The sequence below is a fragment of the Ranitomeya imitator genome, chromosome 2 (genome assembly GCF_032444005.1).
Source record: "Ranitomeya imitator isolate aRanImi1 chromosome 2, aRanImi1.pri, whole genome shotgun sequence".
NCBI lineage: Eukaryota > Metazoa > Chordata > Amphibia > Anura > Dendrobatidae > Ranitomeya > Ranitomeya imitator.
Window position 1 is genome coordinate 851,700,004 of NC_091283.1, and position 21,507 is coordinate 851,721,510.

General features: G+C 50.2%; 2 protein-coding genes across 2 annotated transcripts in view; both read left to right on the forward strand.

Annotated features, from left to right (window-relative positions):
* EMX2 (empty spiracles homeobox 2) overlaps nucleotides 1–18,848 on the forward strand; it is a 57,956-nt gene extending 39,108 nt beyond the window's left edge. The window contains exons 2-3 of the mRNA XM_069755930.1: nucleotides 6,582–6,766; nucleotides 18,399–18,848. Coding sequence (XP_069612031.1) covers nucleotides 6,582–6,766; nucleotides 18,399–18,566 — 353 coding nt within the window. The 3' untranslated portion in view covers nucleotides 18,567–18,848. The remainder of the gene's footprint in view (nucleotides 1–6,581; nucleotides 6,767–18,398) is intronic.
* LOC138666894 (keratin-associated protein 10-8-like) lies at nucleotides 18,811–19,581 on the forward strand. Its single transcript, XM_069755073.1, has one exon. The coding sequence runs from the start codon at nucleotides 18,811–18,813 to the stop codon at nucleotides 19,579–19,581; it is 771 nt and encodes a 256-aa protein (XP_069611174.1).
* Nucleotides 19,582–21,507: the final 1,926 nt, after the last annotated feature.

The following is a 21,507-nucleotide window of genomic DNA, read 5'->3' on the forward strand; positions in this document are numbered from 1 at the left end:
CATGAAGTGCTATCCTCTGCCCCCGTTCACATAATGATATAATATATATATAATGTGTGTGTTACAGGGCACTGGAGTATTATAGCCCATGAAGTGCTATCCTCTGCCCCCGTTCACATAATGATATAATATATATATATATAATGTATGTGTTACAGGGCACTGGAGCATTATGGCTCATGAAGTGCTATCCTCTGCCCCTGTTCACATAATGATATAATATATATATAATGTATGTGTTACAGGGCACTGGAGTATTATAGCTCATGAAGTGCTATCCTCTGCCCCTGTTCACATAATGATATAATATGTATATAATGTGTGTGTTACAGGGCACTGGAGTATTATAGCTCATGAAGTGCTATCCTCTGCCCCTGTTCACATAATGATATAATATATATATAATGTATGTGTTACAGGGCACTGGAGTATTATAGCTCATGAAGTGCTATCCTCTGCCCCTGTTCACATAATGATATAATATGTATATAATGTGTGTGTTACAGGGCACTGGAGTATAATAGCTCATGAAGTGCTATCCTCTGCCCCTGTTCACATAATGATATAATATGTATATAATGTGTGTGTTACAGGGCACTGGAGTATTATGGCTCATGAAGTGCTATCCTCTGCCCCTGTTCACATAATGATATAATATATATATAATGTGTGTTCTACAGGGCACTGGAGTATTATAGCTCATGAAGTGCTATCCTCTGCCCCTGTTCACATAATGATATAATATATATATATAATGTGTGTGTTACAGGGCACTGGAGTATTATTGCTCATGAAGTGCTATCCTCTGCCCTTGTTCACATAATGATATAATATGTATATAATGTGTGTGTTACAGGGCACTGGAGTATTATGGCTCATGAAGTGCTATCCTCTGCCCCTGTTCACATAATGATATAATATATATATATAATGTGTGTCTTACAGGGCACTGGAGTATTATAGCTCATGAAGTGCTATCCTCTGCCCCTGTTCACATAATGATATAATATATATATAATGTGTGTGCTACAGGGCACTGGAGTATTATAGCTCATGAAGTGCTATCCTCTGCCCCTGTTCACATAATGATATAATATATATATATAATGTGTGTGTTACAGGGCACTGGAGTATTATAGCTCATGAAGTGCTATCCTCTGCCCCTGTTCACATAACGATATAATATATATATATATAATGTGTGTCTTACAGGGCACTGGAGTATTATAGCTCATGAAGTGCTATCCTCTGCCCCGTTCACATAATGATATAATATATATATAATGTGTGTGCTACAGGGCACTGGAGTATTATAGCTCATGAAGTGCTATCCTCTGCCCCTGTTCACATAATGATATAATATATATATATAATGTGTGTGTTACAGGGCACTGGAGTATTATTGCTCATGAAGTGCTATCCTCTGCCCCTGTTCACATAATGATATAATATATATATAATGTGTGTTCTACAGGGCACTGGAGTATTATAGCTCATGAAGTGCTATCCTCTGCCCCGTGCACATAATGATATAATATATATATATAATGTGTGTGCTACAGGGCACTGGAGTATTATAGCTCATGAAGTGCTATCCTCTGCCCCGTGCACATAATGATATAATATATATATAATGTGTGTGCTACAGGGCACTGGAGTATTATAGCTCATGAAGTGCTATCCTCTGCCCCTGTTCACATAATGATATAATATATATATATAATGTGTGTGCTACAGGGCACTGGAGTATTATAGCTCATGAAGTGCTATCCTCTGCCCCGTGCACATAATGATATAATATATATATAATGTGTGTGTTACAGGGCACTGGAGTATTATGGCTCATGAAGTGCTATCCTCTGCCCCTGTTCACATAATGATATAATATATATATAATGTATGTGTTACAGGGCACTGGAGTATTATGGCTCATGGAGTGCTATCCTCTGCCCCTGTTCACATAATGATATAATATATATATATATATAATGTGTGTGTTACAGGGCACTGGAGTATTATAGCTCATGAAGTGCTATCCTGTGCCCTTGTTCACATAATGATATAATATATATATAATGTGTGTGTTACAGGGCACTGGAGTATTATGGCTCATGAAGTGCTATCCTCTGCCCCTGTTCACATAATGATATAATATATATATATAATGTGTGTGTTACAGGGCACTGGAGTATTATGGCTCATGGAGTGCTATCCTCTGCCCCGTGCACATAATGATATAATATATATATAATGTGTGTGTTACAGGGCACTGGAGTATTATGGCTCATGAAGTGCTATCCTCTGCCCCGTGCACATAATGATCTAATATATATATAATGTGTGTGTTACAGGGCACTGGAGCATTATAGCTCATGAAGTGCTATCCTCTGCCCCGTGCACATAATGATATAATATATATATAATGTGTGTGTTACAGGGCACTGGAGTATTATAGCTCATGAAGTGCTATCCTCTGCCCCGTGCACATAATGATATAATATATATATAATGTGTGTGTTACAGGGCACTGGAGTATTATGGCTCATGAAGTGCTATCCTCTGCCCCTGTTCACATAATGATATAATATATATATAATGTGTGTGTTACAGGGCACTGGAGTATTATGGCTCATGAAGTGCTATCCTCTGCCCTTGTTCACATAATGATATAATATATATATATATATATATATATATATATATATATATATATATATATATATATATATATATAATGTGTGTGTTACAGGGCACTGGAGTATTATGGCTCATGGAGTGCTATCCTCTGCCCCGTGCACATAATGATATAATATATATATAATGTGTGTGTTACAGGGCACTGGAGTATTATAGCTCATGGAGTGCTATCCTCTGCCCCGTGCACATAATGATATAATATATATATAATGTGTGTGTTACAGGGCACTGGAGTATTATGGCTCATGGAGTGCTATCCTCTGCCCCGTGCACATAATGATATAATATATATATAATGTGTGTGTTACAGGGCACTGGAGTATTATAGCTCATGAAGTGCTATCCTCTGCCCCGTGCACATAATGATATAATATATATATAATGTGTGTGTTACAGGGCACTGGAGTATTATAGCTCATGAAGTGCTATCCTCTGCCCCGTGCACATAATGATATAATATATATATAATGTGTGTGTTACAGGGCACTGGAGTATTATAGCTCATGAAGTGCTATCCTCTGCCCCGTGCACATAATGATATAATATATATATAATGTGTGTCTTACAGGGCACTGGAGTATTATAGCTCATGAAGTGCTATCCTCTGCCCCTGTTCACATAATGATATAATATATATATAATGTGTGTGTTACAGGGCACTGGAGTATTATTGCTCATGAAGTGCTATCCTCTGCCCCTGTGCACATAATGATATAATATATATATATATATATATATATATATATATATATATATATATATATATATATATATATATATATAATGTGTGTGTTACAGGGCACTGGAGTTTTATAGCTCATGAAGTGCTATCCTCTGCCCCTGTTCACATAATGATATAATATATATATAATGTGTGTGTTACAGGGCACTGGAGTATTATGGCTCATGAAGTGCAATCCTCTGCCCTTGTTCACATAATGATATAATATATATATATATATATATAATGTGTGTGTTACAGGGCACTGGAGTATTATAGCTCATGAAGTGCTATCCTCTGCCCTTGTTCACATAATGATATAATATATATATATATATATAATGTGTGTGTTACAGGGCACTGGAGTATTATAGCTCATGAAGTGCTATCCTCTGCCCCTGTTCACATAATGATATAATATATATATATATAATGTGTGTCTTACAGGGCACTGGAGTATTATAGCTCATGAAGTGCTATCCTCTGCCCCTGTTCACATAATGATATAATATATATATAATGTGTGTGCTACAGGGCACTGGAGTATTATTGCTCATGAAGTGCTATCCTCTGCCCCGTGCACATAATGATATAATATATATATAATGTGTGTGCTACAGGGCACTGGAGTATTATAGCTCATGAAGTGCTATCCTCTGCCCCTGTTCACATAATGATATAATATATATATAATGTGTGTGCTACAGGGCACTGGAGTATTATAGCTCATGAAGTGCTATCCTGTGCCCCTGTTCACATAATGATATAATATATATATATAATGTGTGTGTTACAGGGCACTGGAGTATTATGGCTCATGGAGTGCTATCCTCTGCCCCGTGCACATAATGATATAATATATATATAATGTGTGTGTTACAGGGCACTGGAGTATTATGGCTCATGAAGTGCTATCCTCTGCCCCTGTTCACATAATGATATAATATATATATATATATAATGTGTGTGTTACAGGGCACTGGAGTATTATAGCTCATGAAGTGCTATCCTGTGCCCTTGTTCACATAATGATATAATATATATATATATATATAATGTGTGTGTTACAGGGCACTGGAGTATTATGGCTCATGGAGTGCTATCCTCTGCCCCGTGCACATAATGATATAATATATATATATAATGTGTGTGCTACAGGGCACTGGAGTATTATAGCTCATGAAGTGCTATCCTCTGCCCCTGTTCACATAATGATATAATATATATATATAATGTGTGTGCTACAGGGCACTGGAGTATTATAGCTCATGAAGTGCTATCCTGTGCCCTTGTTCACATAATGATATAATATATATATATAATGTGTGTGTTACAGGGCACTGGAGTATTATGGCTCATGAAGTGCTAGCCTCTGCCCCTGTTCACATAATGATATAATATATATATATAATGTGTGTGTTACAGGGCACTGGAGTATTATGGCTCATGGAGTGCTATCCTCTGCCCCGTGCACATAATGATATAATATATATATATAATGTGTGTGCTACAGGGCACTGGAGTATTATAGCTCATGAAGTGCTATCCTCTGCCCCTGTTCACATAATGATATAATATATATATATAATGTGTGTGCTACAGGGCACTGGAGTATTATAGCTCATGAAGTGCTATCCTGTGCCCTTGTTCACATAATGATATAATATATATATATAATGTGTGTGTTACAGGGCACTGGAGTATTATGGCTCATGAAGTGCTAGCCTCTGCCCCTGTTCACATAATGATATAATATATATATATAATGTGTGTGTTACAGGGCACTGGAGTATTATGGCTCATGGAGTGCTATCCTCTGCCCCGTGCACATAATGATATAATATATATATATAATGTGTGTGTTACAGGGCACTGGAGTATTATAGCTCATGAAGTGCTATCCTGTGCCCTTGTTCACATAATGATATAATATATATATATATATATATATATATATATATAATGTGTGTGTTACAGGGCACTGGAGTATTATGGCTCATGGAGTGCTATCCTCTGCCCCGTGCACATAATGATATAATATATATATAATGTGTGTGTTACAGGGCACTGGAGTATTATGGCTCATGGAGTGCTATCCTCTGCCCCTGTTCACATAATGATATAATATATATATAATGTGTGTGTTACAGGGCACTGGAGTATTATAGCTCATGAAATGCTATCCTCTGCCCCTGTTCACATAATGATATAATATATATATATATATATATATATATATATATATATATATATATATATATATATATATATATAATGTGTGTGTTACAGGGCACTGGAGTATTATGGCTCATGAAGTGCTATCCTCTGCCCCTGTTCACATAATGATATAATATATATATATAGTGTGTGTTACAGGGCACTGGAGTATTATAGCTCATGAAGTGCTATCCTCTGCCCCTGTTAACATAATGATATAATATATATATATAATGTGTGTGTTACAGGGCACTGGAGTATTATGGCTCATGAAGTGCTATCCTCTGCCCCGTGCACATAATGATATAATATATATATATATTGTGTGTGTTACAGGGCACTGGAGTATTATAGCTCATGAAGTGCTATCCTCTGCCCCTGTTAACATAATGATATAATATATATATATAATGTGTGTGTTACAGGGCACTGGAGTATTATGGCTCATGAAGTGCTATCCTCTGCCCCTGTTCACATAATGATATAATATATATATATTGTGTGTGTTACAGGGCACTGGAGTATTATAGCTCATGAAGTGCTATCCTCTGCCCCCCTCCCCGTGCACTCATAGACATAATGGACACAATTAAAGTCGGTTCTATTTTCCCCTCTAATTAGCGCATGCGTTGCGGCTGTGTACGTGGTGCGGCTTTATACTTGGTGCGGTACATGTCGCAGGTAATCCGCAGGTCTATGCAGTGTGTACGAGGTGTGGGTGGTGCCCGTGTCCTTCATGTACAGTATATATGTGTGCAGGTCATAGTCGCGGGGTATACAGTGACTGTCAGCGCGGTGTTTCTGGTGACCTGCCCGTATATACAGCCAGGCGTGCGGTGGGTCTACAGCACCGTGTACACCCTGCGGCAGATGCCGCCCTCTGTATTATGTGCTGTTGGGGGTCTCGGGTACACTTTGCTCACTTCGCTCCCTGCTCTCTCCGCAGGTAATGACTCCAGTGCCGAGAGCTTCTTATTGCACAACGCTCTGGCGCGGAAACCCAAGCGGATCCGAACCGCCTTCTCCCCGTCCCAGCTGCTGCGGCTGGAGCACGCCTTCGAGAAGAACCACTACGTGGTGGGCGCAGAGAGGAAGCAGCTGGCGCACAGCCTGAGCCTGACCGAGACACAGGTACCGAGCCTCCGCCTAGGCATAGTGCCGGCCTCTGCCCCTCTAGCCCGATCACACTGGCCGGCCTCTGCCCCTCTAGCACCAGGCACACTGGCCGGCCTCTGCCCCTCTAGCCCCGATCACACTGGCCGGCCTCTGCCCCTCTAGCCCCGATCACACTGGCCGGCCTCTGCCCCTCTAGCCCCAGGCACACTGTCCGGCCTCTGCCCCTCTAGCCCCGATCACACTGTCCGGCCTCTGCCCCTCTAGCCCCGGGCACACTGGCCGGCCTCTGCCCCGATCACACTGGCCGGCCTCTGCCCCTCTAGCACCAGGCACACTGGCCGGCCACTGCCCCTCTAGCCCCGGGCACACTGGCCGGCCACTGCCCCTCTAGCCCCGATCACACTGGCCGGCCTCTGCCCCTCTAGCCCCAGGCACACTGTCCGGCCTCTGCCCCTCTAGCCCCGGGCACACTGGCCGGCCACTGCCCCTCTAGCCCCGATCACACTGGCCGGCCTCTGCCCCTCTAGCCCCAGGCACACTGTCCGGCCTCTGCCCCTCTAGCCCCGGGCACACTGGCCGGCCTCTGCCCCTCTAGCCCCGGGCACACTGTCTGGCCTCTGCCCCTCTAGCCCGATCACACTGGCCGGCCTCTGCCCCTCTAGCACCAGGCACACTGGCCGGCCTCTGCCCCTCTAGCCCCGGGCACACTGGCCGGCCTCTGCCCCTCTAGCCCCGGGCACACTGGCCGGCCTCTGCCCCTCTAGCCCCGATCACACTGGCCGGCCACTGCCCCTCTAGCACCAGGCACACTGGCCGGCCTCTGCCCCTCTAGCCCCGGGCACACTGGCCGGCCTCTGCCCCTCTAGCCCTGATCACACTGGCCGGCCACTGCCCCTCTAGCCCCGGGCACACTGGCCGGCCTCTGCCCCTCTAGCCCCGGGCACATTGTCTGGCCTCTGCCCCTCTAGCCCGATCACACTGGCCGGCCTCTGCCCCTCTAGCACCAGGCACACTGGCCGGCCTCTGCCCCTCTAGCCCCGGGCACACTGGCCGGCCTCTGCCCCTCTAGCCCCGATCACACTGGCCGGCCTCTGCCCCTCTAGCACCAGGCACACTGGCCGGCCACTGCCCCTCTTGCCCCGGGCACACTGGCCGGCCTCTGCCCCTCTAGCCCCGGGCACACTGACCGGCCTCTGCCCCTCTAGCCCCGATCACACTGGCCGGCCTCTGCCCCTCTAGCCCCGGGCACACTGGCTGGCCTCTGCCCCTCTAGCCCCGGGCACACTGTCTGGCCTCTGCCCCTCTAGCCCGATCACACTGGCCGGCCTCTGCCCCTCTAGCACCAGGCACACTGGCCGGCCTCTGCCCCTCTAGCCCCGGGCACACTGGCCGGCCTCTGCCCCTCTAGCCCCGATCACACTGGCCGGCCTCTGCCCCTCTAGCACCAGGCACACTGGCCGGCCACTGCCCCTCTAGCCCCGGGCACACTGGCCGGCCTCTGCCCCTCTAGCCCCGGGCACACTGACCGGCCTCTGCCCCTCTAGCCCCGATCACACTGGCCGGCCTCTGCCCCTCTAGCCCCAGGCACACTGTCCGGCCTCTGCCCCTCTAGCCCCGATCACACTGGCCGGCCTCTGCCCCTCTAGCCCCAGGCACACTGTCCGGCCTCTGCCCCTCTAGCCCCGATCACACTGTCTGGCCACTGCCCCTCTAGCCCAGATCACACTGGCCGGCCTCTGCCCCTCTAGCCCCAGGCACACTGTCTGGCCTCTGCCCCTCTAGCCCCGGGCACACTGTCTGGCCTCTGCCCCTCTAGCCCCGGGCACACTGTCTGGCCTCTGCCCCTCTAGCCCCGATCACACTGGCCGGCCACTGCCCCTCTAGCCCCAGGCACACTGTCCGGCCTCTGCCCCTCTAGCCCCGGGCACACTGGCCGGCCACTGCCCCTCTAGCCCCGGGCACACTGTCTGGCCACTGCCCCTCTAGCCCCGATCACACTGGCCGGCCTCTGCCCCTCTAGCCCCAGGCACACTGTCCGGCCTCTGCCCCTCTAGCCCCGATCACACTGTCCAGCCTCTGCCCTTCTATCCCGGGGCACACTGGCCGGCCTCTGCCCCTCTAGCCCTGGGCACACTGGCCGGCCTCTGCCCCTCTAGCCCTGGGCACACTGGCCGGCCTCTGCCCCTCTAGCCCCAGGCACACTGCCCGGCCTCTGCCCCTCTAGCCCCGATCACACAGGCCAGCCACTGCCCCTCTATCTCCGGGCACACTGGCCAGCCTCTAACCCTCTAACCCCAGGCCCACAGACTGGCCTCTGCCCCTCTAGCCCCGTGCACATTGGCCAGCCTCTGCCCCTCTAGCCCCAGGCACACTGTCCGGCCTCTGCCCCTCTAGCCCCGATCACACTGTCTGGCCACTGCCCCTCTAGCCCCGATCACACTGGCCGGCCTCTGCCCCTCTAGCCCCAGGCACACTGTCTGGCCTCTGCCCCTCTAGCCCCGGGCACACTGTCTGGCCTCTGCCCCTCTAGCCCCGATCACACTGGCCGGCCACTGCCCCTCTAGCCCCAGGCACCCTGTCCGGCCTCTGCCCCTCTAGCCCCGGGCACACTGGCCGGCCACTGCCCCTCTAGCCCCGGGCACACTGTCTGGCCACTGCCCCTCTAGCCCCGATCACACTGGCCGGCCTCTGCCCCTCTAGCCCCAGGCACACTGTCCGGCCTCTGCCCCTCTAGCCCCGATCACACTGTCCAGCCTCTGCCCCTCTAGCCCCGATCTCACAGGCCAGCCACTGCCCCTCTATCTCCGGGCACACTGGCCAGCCTCTGACCCTCTAACCCCAGGCCCACAGACTGGCCTCTGCCCCTCTAGCCCCGTGCACATTGGCCAGCCTCTGCCCCTCTAGCCCTGGGCACACTGGCCGGCCTCTGCCCCTCTAGCCCTGGGCACACTGGCCGGCCTCTGCCCCTCTAGCCCTGGGCACACTGGCCGGCCTCTGCCCCTCTAGCCCCGGGCACACTGCCCGGCCTCTGCCCCTCTAGCCCCGATCACACAGGCCAGCCACTGCCCCTCTATCTCCAGGCACACTGGCCAGCCTCTAACCCTCTAACCCCAGGCCCACAGACTGGCCTCTGCCCCTCTAGCCCTGTGCACATTGGCCAGCCTCTGCCCTTCTAGCCCCGGGCACACTGGCCGGCCTCTGCCCCTCTAGCCCTGGGCACACTGGCCGGCCTCTGCCCCTCTAGCCCCAGGCACACTGCCCGGCCTCTGCCCCTCTAGCCCCGGGCACACTGGCCAGCCACTGCTCCTGTAGCTCCAGGCACACTGGCCGGCATCTACCCCTCTAGCCCTTGACACACAGGCTGGCCTCTGACCCTCTAGCACGGCCACAGCTCCTGTCTCTGCCCCTCTAGTCCCGGGCACAGGACTGGCCTCTGCCCCTCTAGCCCCAGGCACACTGGACGGACTCTGCCTCTCTAGCCTCGGGCACACTGCCCGGCCTCTGCCCCTCTAGCCCCGAGCACACTGGCCGGCCTCTGCCCCTCTAGCCCCGAGCACACTGGCCGGCCTCTGCCCCTCTAGCCCCGGGCACACTGGCCGGCCTCTGCCCCTCTAGCCCCGAGCACACTGGCCGGCCTCTGCCCTTCTAGCCCCGAGCACACTGGCCGGCCTCTGCCCTTCTAGCCCCGAGCACACTGGCCGGCCTCTGCCCCTCTAGCCCCGAGCACACTGGCCGGCCTCTGCCCCTCTACCCTCGGGCACACTGGCCGGCCTCTGCCCCTCTAGCCCCGGGCACACTGGCCGGCCTCTGCCCCTCTAGCCCCGGGCACACTGGCCGGCCTCTGCCCCTCTAGCCCCGGGCACACTGGCCGGCGTCTGCCCCTCTAGCCCCGGGCACACTGGCCGGCCTCTGCCCCTCTAGCCCCGGGCACACTGGCCGGCCTCTGCCCCTCTAGCCCCGGGCACACTGACCGGCCTCTGCCCCTCTAGCCCCGGGCACACTGGCCGGCCTCTGCCCCTCTAGCCCCGGGCACACTGGCCGGCCTCTGCCCCTCTAGCCCCGGGCACACTGACCGGCCTCTGCCCCTCTAGCCCCGGGCACACTGACCGGCCTCTGCCCCTCTAGCCCCGGGCACACTGGCCGGCCTCTGCCCCTCTAGCCCCGGGCACACTGGCCGGCGTCTGCCCCTCTAGCCCCGGGCACACTGGCCGGCCTCTGCCCCTCTAGCCCTGGGCACACTGGCCGGCCTCTGCCCCTCTAGCCCCAGGCACACTGCCCGGCCTCTGCCCCTCTAGCCCCGGGCACACTGGCCAGCCACTGCTCCTGTAGCTCCAGGCACACTGGCCGGCATCTACCCCTCTAGCCCTTGACACACAGGCTGGCCTCTGACCCTCTAGCACGGCCACAGCTCCTGTCTCTGCCCCTCTAGTCCCGGGCACAGGACTGGCCTCTGCCCCTCTAGCCCCAGGCACACTGGACGGACTCTGCCTCTCTAGCCCCGGGCACACTGCCCGGCCTCTGCCCCTCTAGCCCCGAGCACACTGGCCGGCCTCTGCCCCTCTAGCCCCGAGCACACTGGCCGGCCTCTGCCCCTCTAGCCCCGGGCACACTGGCCGGCCTCTGCCCCTCTAGCCCCGAGCACACTGGCCGGCCTCTGCCCTTCTAGCCCCGAGCACACTGGCCGGCCTCTGCCCCTCTAGCCCCGGGCACACTGGCCGGCCTCTGCCCCTCTAGCCCCGAGCACACTGGCCGGCCTCTGCCCCCTAGTCTGGGCAGATCTCTATAGAGACCCTCACTCGGCCTCTGTTCCCTGTGTGGCCGCGCTGAGCTTGGCGCAGTCGTTGCCCGCCCGGCGCTGAATGTTAATAATCTTCTTTGTCGGAGCCGCTAATTGCTGTAATGAGTTGACTTTCAGGTCGAGCGCGTTCATTACCGCATTGTGTGTTGTGGACGTGATAAACGAGCGGGGACGTCCTGTCTGTTCTTCTCCTGACGAGAGGCCGCGTTATTACAGACTACGAGTGATTGGAACGGCGGGAGGACGAGTGCGGGGCGGCGGGAGGACGAGTGCGGGGCGGCGGGAGGACGAGTGCGGGGCGGCGGGAGGACGAGTGCGGGGCGGCGGGAGGACGAGTGGAGTGCGGGGCGAGAGTATGGGGGTATACAGGAGGTGCAGTGAGTATGGGGGGTATACAGGAGGTGCAGTGAGTATGGGGGGTATACAGGAGGTTCAGTGAATATGGGGGGTATACAGGAGGTGCAGTGAGTATGGGGGTATACAGGAGGTGCAGTGAGTATGGGGGGTATACAGGAGGTGCAGTGAGTATGGGGGGTATACAGGAGGTTCAGTGAATATGGGGGGTATACAGGAGGTGCAGTGAGTATGGGGGTATACAGGAGGTTCAGTGAATATGGGGGGTATACAGGAGGTGCAGTGAGTATGGGGGTATACAGGAGGTGCAGTGAGTATGGGGGGTATACAGGAGGTTCAGTGAATATGGGGGGTATACAGGAGGTGCAGTGAGTATGGGGGTATACAGGAGGTGCAGTGAGTATGGGGGGTATACAGGAGGTGCAGTGAGTATGGGGGGTATACAGGAGGTTCAGTGAATATGGGGGGTATACAGGAGGTGCAGTGAGTATGGGGGTATACAGGAGGTGCAGTGAGTATGGGGGTATACAGGAGGTGCAGTGAGTATGGGGGGTATACAGGAGGTGCAGTGAGTATGGGGGGTATACAGGAGGTGCAGTGAGTATGGGGGTATACAGGAGGTGCAGTGAGTATGGGGGTATGCAGGAGGTGCAGTGAGTATGGGGGGTATACAGGAGGTGCAGTGAGTATGGGGGGTATACAGGAGGTGCAGTGAGTATGGGGGTATACAGGAGGTGCAGTGAGTATGGGGGTATACAGGAGGTGCAGTGAGTATGGGGGTACGCAGGAGGTGCAGTGAGTATGGGGGGTACACAGGAGGTGCAGTGAGTATGGGGGGTACACAGGAGGTGCAGTGAGTATGGGGGTATACAGGAGGTGCAGTGAGTATGAGGGGTATGCAGGAGGTGCAGTGAGTATGGGGGGTACACAGGAGGTGCAGTGAGTATGGGGGTATACAGGAGGTGCAGTGAGTATGGGGGGTATACAGGAGGTGCAGTGAGTATGGGGGGTACACAGGAGGTGCAGTGAGTATGAGGGGTATACAGGAGGTGCAGTGAGTATGGGGGGTATACAGGAGGTGCAGTGAGTATGGGGGGTATACAGGAGGTGCAGTGAGTATGGGGGGTACACAGGAGGTGCAGTGAGTATGAGGGGTATACAGGAGGTGCAGTGAGTATGGGGGGTATACAGGAGGTGCAGTGAGTATGGGGGGTACGCAGCCAGGGGAGTGGGTGACAGTTGGAGGCTGAGAGGAAAGTGAAAATGTGTGATCGGAGCTTGTGATAATTGCAGGATCGTTTCTCCAGCAATTGATCGTTATTAGGAGCCGGAGGTGATGATGGAGAATTCACACTTGTCACTAATGTAATGACTGCGGGGGAGAGAGGCTGAGCCCCCCGGGCCGGCGGGTGAGGGGCTGCGCCGGGCTGGGGTCCTCTGTGCTGCTGTCTCATGGCGCGGGCAGTTCTGAGGATGATGAGAGGAGTAGTAAGGACGATGAGGGGAGTAGTGAGGATGATGAGGGCAGTGCTGAGGATGATGAGGGGAGTAGTGAGGATGATGAGGGGAGTGCTGAGGATGATGAGGGGAGTGCTGAGGATGATGAGGGGAGTGCTGAGGATGATGAGGGGAGTGCTGAGGATGATGAGGGGAGTGCTGAGGATGATGAGGGGAGTGCTGAGGATGATGAGGGGAGTGCTGAGGATGATGAGGGGAGTGCTGAGGATGATGAGGGGAGTGCTGAGGATGATGAGGGGAGTGCTGAGGATGATGAGGGGAGTGCTGAGGATGATGAGGGGAGTGCTGAGGATGATGAGGGGAGTGCTGAGGATGATGAGGGGAGTGCTGAGGATGATGAGGGGAGTGCTGAGGATGATGAGGGAAGTGCTGAGGATGATGAGGGGAGTGCTGAGGTGCGGAATCGACGGGAAGAAAAGGGGCTGAAACGGGATCCACTATCCAAAAGTAAGATCCCAGCAAAGGGGATCTAGTAAGAAGGGAGGCCAGGAAGTAATCCTGGGACAGGAGATCCCGCTGCTGGGGGGGATCCTGGAGACACAGATATTAGTGAGGAAGGAAAGAACAGAACATCTAATTCTACAGGAAGTGATTAATGTAAATAATTATATACAGGAAGTGATTAATGTAAATAATTATATACAGGAAGTGATTAATGTAAATAATTATATACAGGAAGTGATTAATGTAAATAATTATATACAGGAAGTGATTAATGTAAATAATTACATACAGGAAGTGATTAATGTAAATAATTATATATAGGAAGTGATTAATGTAAATAATTACATACAGGAAGTGATTAATGTAAATAATTATATACAGGAAGTGATTAATGTAAATAATTATATACAGGAAGTGATTAATGTAAATAATTATATACAGGAAGTGATTAATGTAAATAATTACATACAGGAAGTGATTAATGTAAATAATTATATATAGTAAGTGATTAATGTAAATAATTACATACAGGAAGTGATTAATGTAAATAATTATATACAGGAAGTGATTAATGTAAATAATTATATACAGGAAGTGATTAATGTAAATAATTATATACAGGAAGTGATTAATGTAAATAATTACATACAGGAAGTGATTAATGTAAATAATTATATATAGGAAGTGATTAATGTAAATAATTACATACAGGAAGTGATTAATGTAAATAATTACATACAGGAAGTGATTAATGTAAATAATTGTATACAGGAAGTGATTAATGTAAATAATTATATATAGGAAGTGATTAATGTAAATAATTACATACAGGAAGTGATTAATGTAAATAATTATATACAAAAAGTGATTACTGTAAATAATTATATACATGAAGTGATTAATGTAAATAATTATATAGAGGAAGTGATTAATGTAAATGTATACAGGAAGTGATTAATGTAAATAATTGTATACAGGAAGTGATTAATGTAAATTATTATATATAGGAAGTGATTAATGTAAATAATTACATACAGGAAGTGATTAATGTAAATAATTACATACAGGAAGTGATTAATGTAAATAATTATATACATGAAGTGATTAATGTAAATAATTATATACATGAAGTGATTAATGTAAATTATTATATACATGAAGTGATTAATGTAAATAATTATATACAGGAAGTGATTAATGTAAATTATTATATACAGGAAGTGATTAATGTAAATTATTATATACAGGAAGTGATTAATGTAAATAATTACATACAGGAAGTGATTAATGTAAATTATTATATACAGGAAGTGATTAATGTAAATTATTATATACAGGAAGTGATTAATGTAAATAATTATATACAGGAAGTGATTAATGTAAATAATTATATACGGGAAGTGATTAATGTAAATAATTGTATACAGGAAGTGATTAAATGTAAATAATTGTATACAGGAAGTGATGTAAATAATTATATACAGGAAGTGATTAATGTAAATTATAGGAAGTGATTAATGTAAATAATTATAGGAAGTGATTAATGTAAATAATTATATACAGGAAGTGATTAATGTAAATAATTATATACAGGAAGTGATTAATGTAAATAATTACATACAGGAAGTGATTAATGTAAATAATTACATACAGGAAGTGATTAATGTAAATAATTGTATACAGGAAGTGATTAATGTAAATAGTTATATACAGGAAGTGATTAATGTAAATTATTATATACAGGAAGTGATTAATGTAAATTATAGGAAGTGATTAATGTAAATTATAGGAAGTGATTAACGTAAATTATAGGAAGTGATTAATGTAAATTACAGGAAGTGATTAACGTAAATTATAGGAAGTGATTAATGTAAATTATAGGAAGTGATTAATGTAAATTATATATATAGGAAGTAATTAACGTAAATTATAGGAAGTGATTAATGTAAATAATTATATTCAGAAAGTGATTAATATAAATTATTATATAGAGGAAGTGGATGATACAATGTATATAATACTGCATGTAGTTATATCGGGTTATTAGTAGTGATGTGTATAATACCGATGACACAATGTATAATTATATAGGGCAGGACTAATACGGACTAGTGAGAGCGGCGCTCCGTGTCCTTTGACACATTGTTGCTATCTGCCGCTCTCCTCTCGGCCTCCTCGCAGTTCACACTGTGCGGATCTTTTCCGTTTTTTCTCTTGTTACTTTTGTGTTTTTTTCTGTGGATTTTTCTTCTTTCTGATTTTTGTAGCATTCTATAAATGGCGGAGACATCGGAGCTGGAGACCCCCGAGCGCCTCTTCCTGTGCGGCTGCTGTCAGGGTCCCAGCTCGCTGTGTGCGGCTGTCGGCGGAGCGGCCATCAGTTGTCGGCGGAGCGGCTATTAGTTATCAGTTGTCGGCGGAGCGGCCATCAGTTGTCGGCTGAGCGGCTATTAGTTATTAGTTGTCGGCGGAGCGGCTATTAGTTATCAGTTGTCGGCGGAGCGGCTATTAGTTATTAGTTGTCGGCGGAGCGGATATTAGTTATCAGTTGTCGGCGGAGCGGCCATCAGTTGTCGGCTGAGCGGCTTTTAGTTATTAGTTGTCGGCGGAGCGGCTATTAGTTATTAGTTGTCGGCGGAGCGGATATTAGTTATCAGTTGTCGGCGGAGCGGCCATCAGTTGTCGGCTGAGCGGCTATTAGTTATTAGTTGTCGGCGGAGCGGCTATTAGTTATTAGTTGTCGGCGGAGCGGATATTAGTTATCAGTTGTCGGCGGAGCGGCCATCAGTTGTCGGCTGAGCGGCTATTAGTTATTAGTTGTCGGCGGAGCGGCTATTAGTTATCAGTTGTCGGCTGAGCGGCTATTAGTTATTAGTTGTCGGCGGAGCGGCTATTAGTTATTAGTTGTCGGGGGAGCGGATATTAGTTGTCGGTGGAGCGGCTATTAGTTATTAGTTGTCGGCGGAGCGGATATTAGTTGTCGGTGGAGCGGCTATTAGTTATTAGTTGTCGGCGGAGCGGATATTAGTTATCAGTTGTCGGTGGAGCGGCCATTAGTTATCAGTTGTCGGCGGAGCGGCCATTAGTTATCAGTTGTCGGTGGAGGGACCATTAGTTATTAGTTGTCGGCGGAGCGGCCATTAGTTATCAGTTGTCGGCGGAGCGGCCATTAGTTATCAGTTGTCGGCGGAGCGGCTATTAGTTGTCGGTTGTCGGCGGAGCGGCTATTAGTTGTCGGTTGTCGGCGGAGCTGCCATCGGTTGTCGGCGGAGCGGCTATTGGTTGTCGACGGAGCGGCTATTAGTTGTCGGTTGTCGGCGGAGCTGCCATCGGTTGTCGGCGGAGCGGCTATTGGTTGTCGGCGGAGCGGCTATTAGTTGTCGGTTGTCGGCGGAGCTGCCATCGGTTGTCGGCGGAGCGGCTATTGGTTGTCGACGGAGCGGCCATCAGTTGTCGGCGGAGCGGCCATCAGTTATCGGTTGTCGGCGAAGCGGCCATCGGTTGTCGGCGGAGCGGCCATCAGTTATCAGTTGTCGGCGGAGCGGCCATCGGTTGTCGGCGGAGCGGCCATCAGTTGTCGGCGGTGCGGCCATCAGTTGTCGGCGGAGTGGCCATCGGTTGTCGGCGGAACGGCTATTGGTTGTCGGCGGAGCGGCTATTAGTTGTCAGTTGTCGGCGGAGCGGCCATCAGTTGTCGGTTTTCCGCAGAGCGGCCATTAGTTATCAGTTGTCGGCGGAGCGGCTATTAGTTGTCGGTTGTCGGCGGAGCGGCTATTAGTTGTCGGCGGAGCGGCCATCAGTTGTCAGTTGTCCGCGGAGCGGCCATTAGTTATCAGTTGTCGGCGGAGCGGCCATCAGTTATCGGTTGTCGGCGGAGCGGCCATTAGTTATCAGTTGTCAGCGGAGCGGCCATTAGTTATCAGTTGTCGGCGGAGCGGCTATTAGTTGTCGGTTGTCGGGGTCGATCCCTGCGGCAGAGATTATAAATCGTCTGAGATTTTGTAGCTTTTCACAATCAAGTAAAACCAGCAGCGGAGACCCCAAAATGCGGGCCGAGGGGGGACGTATGGGGGCACCAGGCGGGTGTGTGTATGCGGGAATGTCGCAGTGTATCCATGGGGTGATGCGGGAATGTCGCAGTATATTTATGGAGGTGATGCGGGAATGTCGCAGTATATTTATGGTGGTGATGCGGGAATGTCGCAGTATATACATTAAGGTGATGCAGGAATGTCGCAGTGTATTTCTGGAGGTGATGCAGGAATGTCGCAGTATATTTATGGTGGTGAAGCGGGAATGTCGCAGTATATTTCTGGAGGTGATGCGGGAATGTCGCAGTATATTTCTGGAGGTGATGCGGGAATGTCGCAGCTACTTGCAGATGTAGTGTTGCGGTCGCACGGATTTCTATCGCTGGTCGCACAGTCGCGGGCAGTACACAGGGTCGCGTTCAGTCAGTGCGGTATTTATGACGCCTTTTTGTAGTAAGGGAGATGCGATTTTTGTGCTAATTTTGTGCCTTTTGTTTCTCAGGTAAAAGTTTGGTTTCAGAATCGGAGAACGAAGTTTAAAAGACAAAAACTGGAGGAAGAAGGATCCGACTGCGCCCAGAAGAAGAAGGGCACGCACCACATCAACCGCTGGAGGATCGCGACCAAGCAGCAGAGCCCCGAGGAGATCGACGTCACGTCGGACGATTAGCCACGAGCTGCACTGGTCATGGACACTTCTATCCGGGGCCCCCGGGATTATCTTATGCTCCGGGCCCCTCGGGGACGCGATCCGCGGGCAGAGGAGCCTCCTGCGGAAATTGTGCTGGATGCGGATCCTCTCCGGACATTGCGCCCAGGACCGCAGGAGAGACGCAGAGAGACGCAGCGCCGAGCGGATTGTACAGACGTCTGTGTGTTGTGGTGACTCTAGGATTACACTTCCGAGAAGTACGATGTCAAGATTGTCAATAAAGAGTTCTCATATCCAGACGACCAGTGCCTGCGGCCGATGTGTGTGCGCCCGACCAGTGCCTGCAGCCGATATGTGTGCGGCCGACCAGTGCCTGCAGCCGATATGTGTGCGCCCGACCAGTGCCTGCAGCCGATATGTGTGCGCCCGACCAGTGCCTGCGGCCGATATGTGTGCGGCCGACCAGTGCCTGCGGCCGATATGTGTGCGGCCGACCAGTGCCTGCGGCCGATATGTGTGCGGCCGACCAGTGCCTGCGCTCGATATGTGTGCGCCCGACCAGTGCCTGCGCCCGATATGTGTGCGCCCGACCAGTGCCTGCAGCCGATATGTGCGACCGACCAGTGCCTGCGCCCGATATGTGTGCGCCCGACCAGTGCCTGCGGCCAATATGTGCGACCGACCAGTGCCTGCGGCCGATATGTGCGACCGACCAGTGCCTGCGGCCGATATGTGTGCGCCCGACCAGTGCCTGCAGCCGATATGTGTGCGCCCGACCAGTGCCTGCGGCCGATATGTGTGCGCCCGACCAGTGCCTGCAGCCGATATGTGTGCGCCCGACCAGTGCCTGCAGCCGATATGTGCGACCGACCAGTGCCTGCGGCCGATATGTGTGCGCCCGACCAGTGCCTGCAGCCGATATGTGCGGCCGACCAGTGCCTGCGGCCGATATGTGCCTGCGGCCGATGTCTGCACCGACGCCTGTCGCACCTGCCCGGACATGAAAGCGCCGCCGTTGCTTGTTCGCGCCTGATTAGCGCATGAGTCGCTCCTGTCCGGCGATGATGTCCGGCGATAATGGCGCCTCGTCCTCTCTGTTCTCCTACAAAGGCTCCCGGGGGCTTTTGTGAAAGTGCAAATGAGTTCGGGCAATTATCGGGCGGCCGCGTCTAATCCGCGCAGAGCGCTCCCTCCCGCAGGTGGCGCAGAGTCCGGCGGAGATGTCGCACGTTTGTCGCAGGGCGGGGGGGGATTAGCGCCTCTATTAGCTGTAAAGCTTCATTACTCCGAGGCCTTTGAATGCGGGGGGATTAGAGGGGCTCAGAGGGGCCGCCGAGGGTTCATGCTAATGAGGTGAGTGGCCTTTGTGTCCCCGCACGGCTCCTTTCTCCGGGCCCCGGCCCCTCCGCTCTGCTCGGCGCTGATAATGGCGACTTTCATGTCCCAGATAAGCGGCTCCTGCGCCGGCAGCTGGGGGTCCCGGGAGCCGGGGGGCTGCAGGACGGCGGGCGCGGAGAGCGGCCCCACCGGAGAACGGCCCCACCGGAGAACGGCCCCACCGGCAGGGGGCAGCGGCGGCACAGAGGAGGAGGAGGCCGGGAGGCGAGGACCGGGGGAGGGGAAGACTAAATATATATATACACGTCTGTATGAGGAGATATATATAATGTCTGTATGAGGGGAAGACTATAATGGCAGAGTGAGGAGAAGTATATATATACACACGTCTGTATGAGGAGAAATCTACTATATAAAGGTGTGTGTGTGTGTGTGTGGCTATGTTGTGAGGCGAAATTTTAACCCTGCGCTTTCCAATTCACCAAACAATTTTGCCCCTATCTACATAATGGGGAAAAGTGAAAGGAAAAGTGTTGGAGGCAAATTGACAGCTACCAGATGTGAACAAGGGGGACTGAAAGAGTGAGAGCGATGGCGCCAAAGAGTATATACCGTACAATTGCTAAGGTGGGGCCCCGACATGGGATACTCACCACACACGGGGATATGAACACACACACAAAATGCACCACACACTACCACGTGCTTGAACACATAGACCACCCTCAGCACACATTTCACCACAAATACACCAACCTCGCCACATAAAAGTCGAAATACAAAAGTCGCCGCTCAAAACTCGCCACATGCAAAAACCAGGCTCACGCAAAACTCGCCACACGTGCAAAACTCACCTCATGGAAAACTCGCCACACGCAAAACTTGCACACGCGGAAAAATTGCCACATGCACAAAATTTGCAACACATGCAAAAGTTGCCTCACACAAAACTTGCACATACTCAAAAGGCACCAGATATAAAACTCGCCATGCGCAAAACTTGCTGCACACAACTTGCTACACTAACCTGTCACATGCAACTCGACACACAAAAAGTTGCTACATGCATGTCGCCACACAAAACTCAACACACACAACTTGACAAACGAAACTCGCCCTAAAACACACACAAGTCTGGTATTAGCCTTCAAAAATAAAAAATCTGATTAATAAGCAGACAAACTACAAGAGCAACAAATGTACCATATAGGAAATACGGCAGCTGTCAGTCACATGACCTGTCTATTATGTGTATGTGTGAGCTAATATATACTGCCAAGGGGAGGGCTTCCTGTTGGCTGGGGATTTATCAGGCTGCCAATTTATCTTACAAATACTGAGGTAAAAATACTGACCAAATAACGTGTTAACGAGGTCTAATACAGGAGATCACACAGGTATATACTATATACAGGAGAGATGACACACAGGTATATACTATATAGAGGAGGAGATGACATACAGGTACATACTATATACAGGAGGAGATGACATACAGGTATATACTATATACAGGAGGAGATGACACACAGGTATATACTATATACAGGAGCAGATTACCTACAGGTATATACTATATACAGGAGGAGATGACATACAGGTATATGCTATATATAGAAGA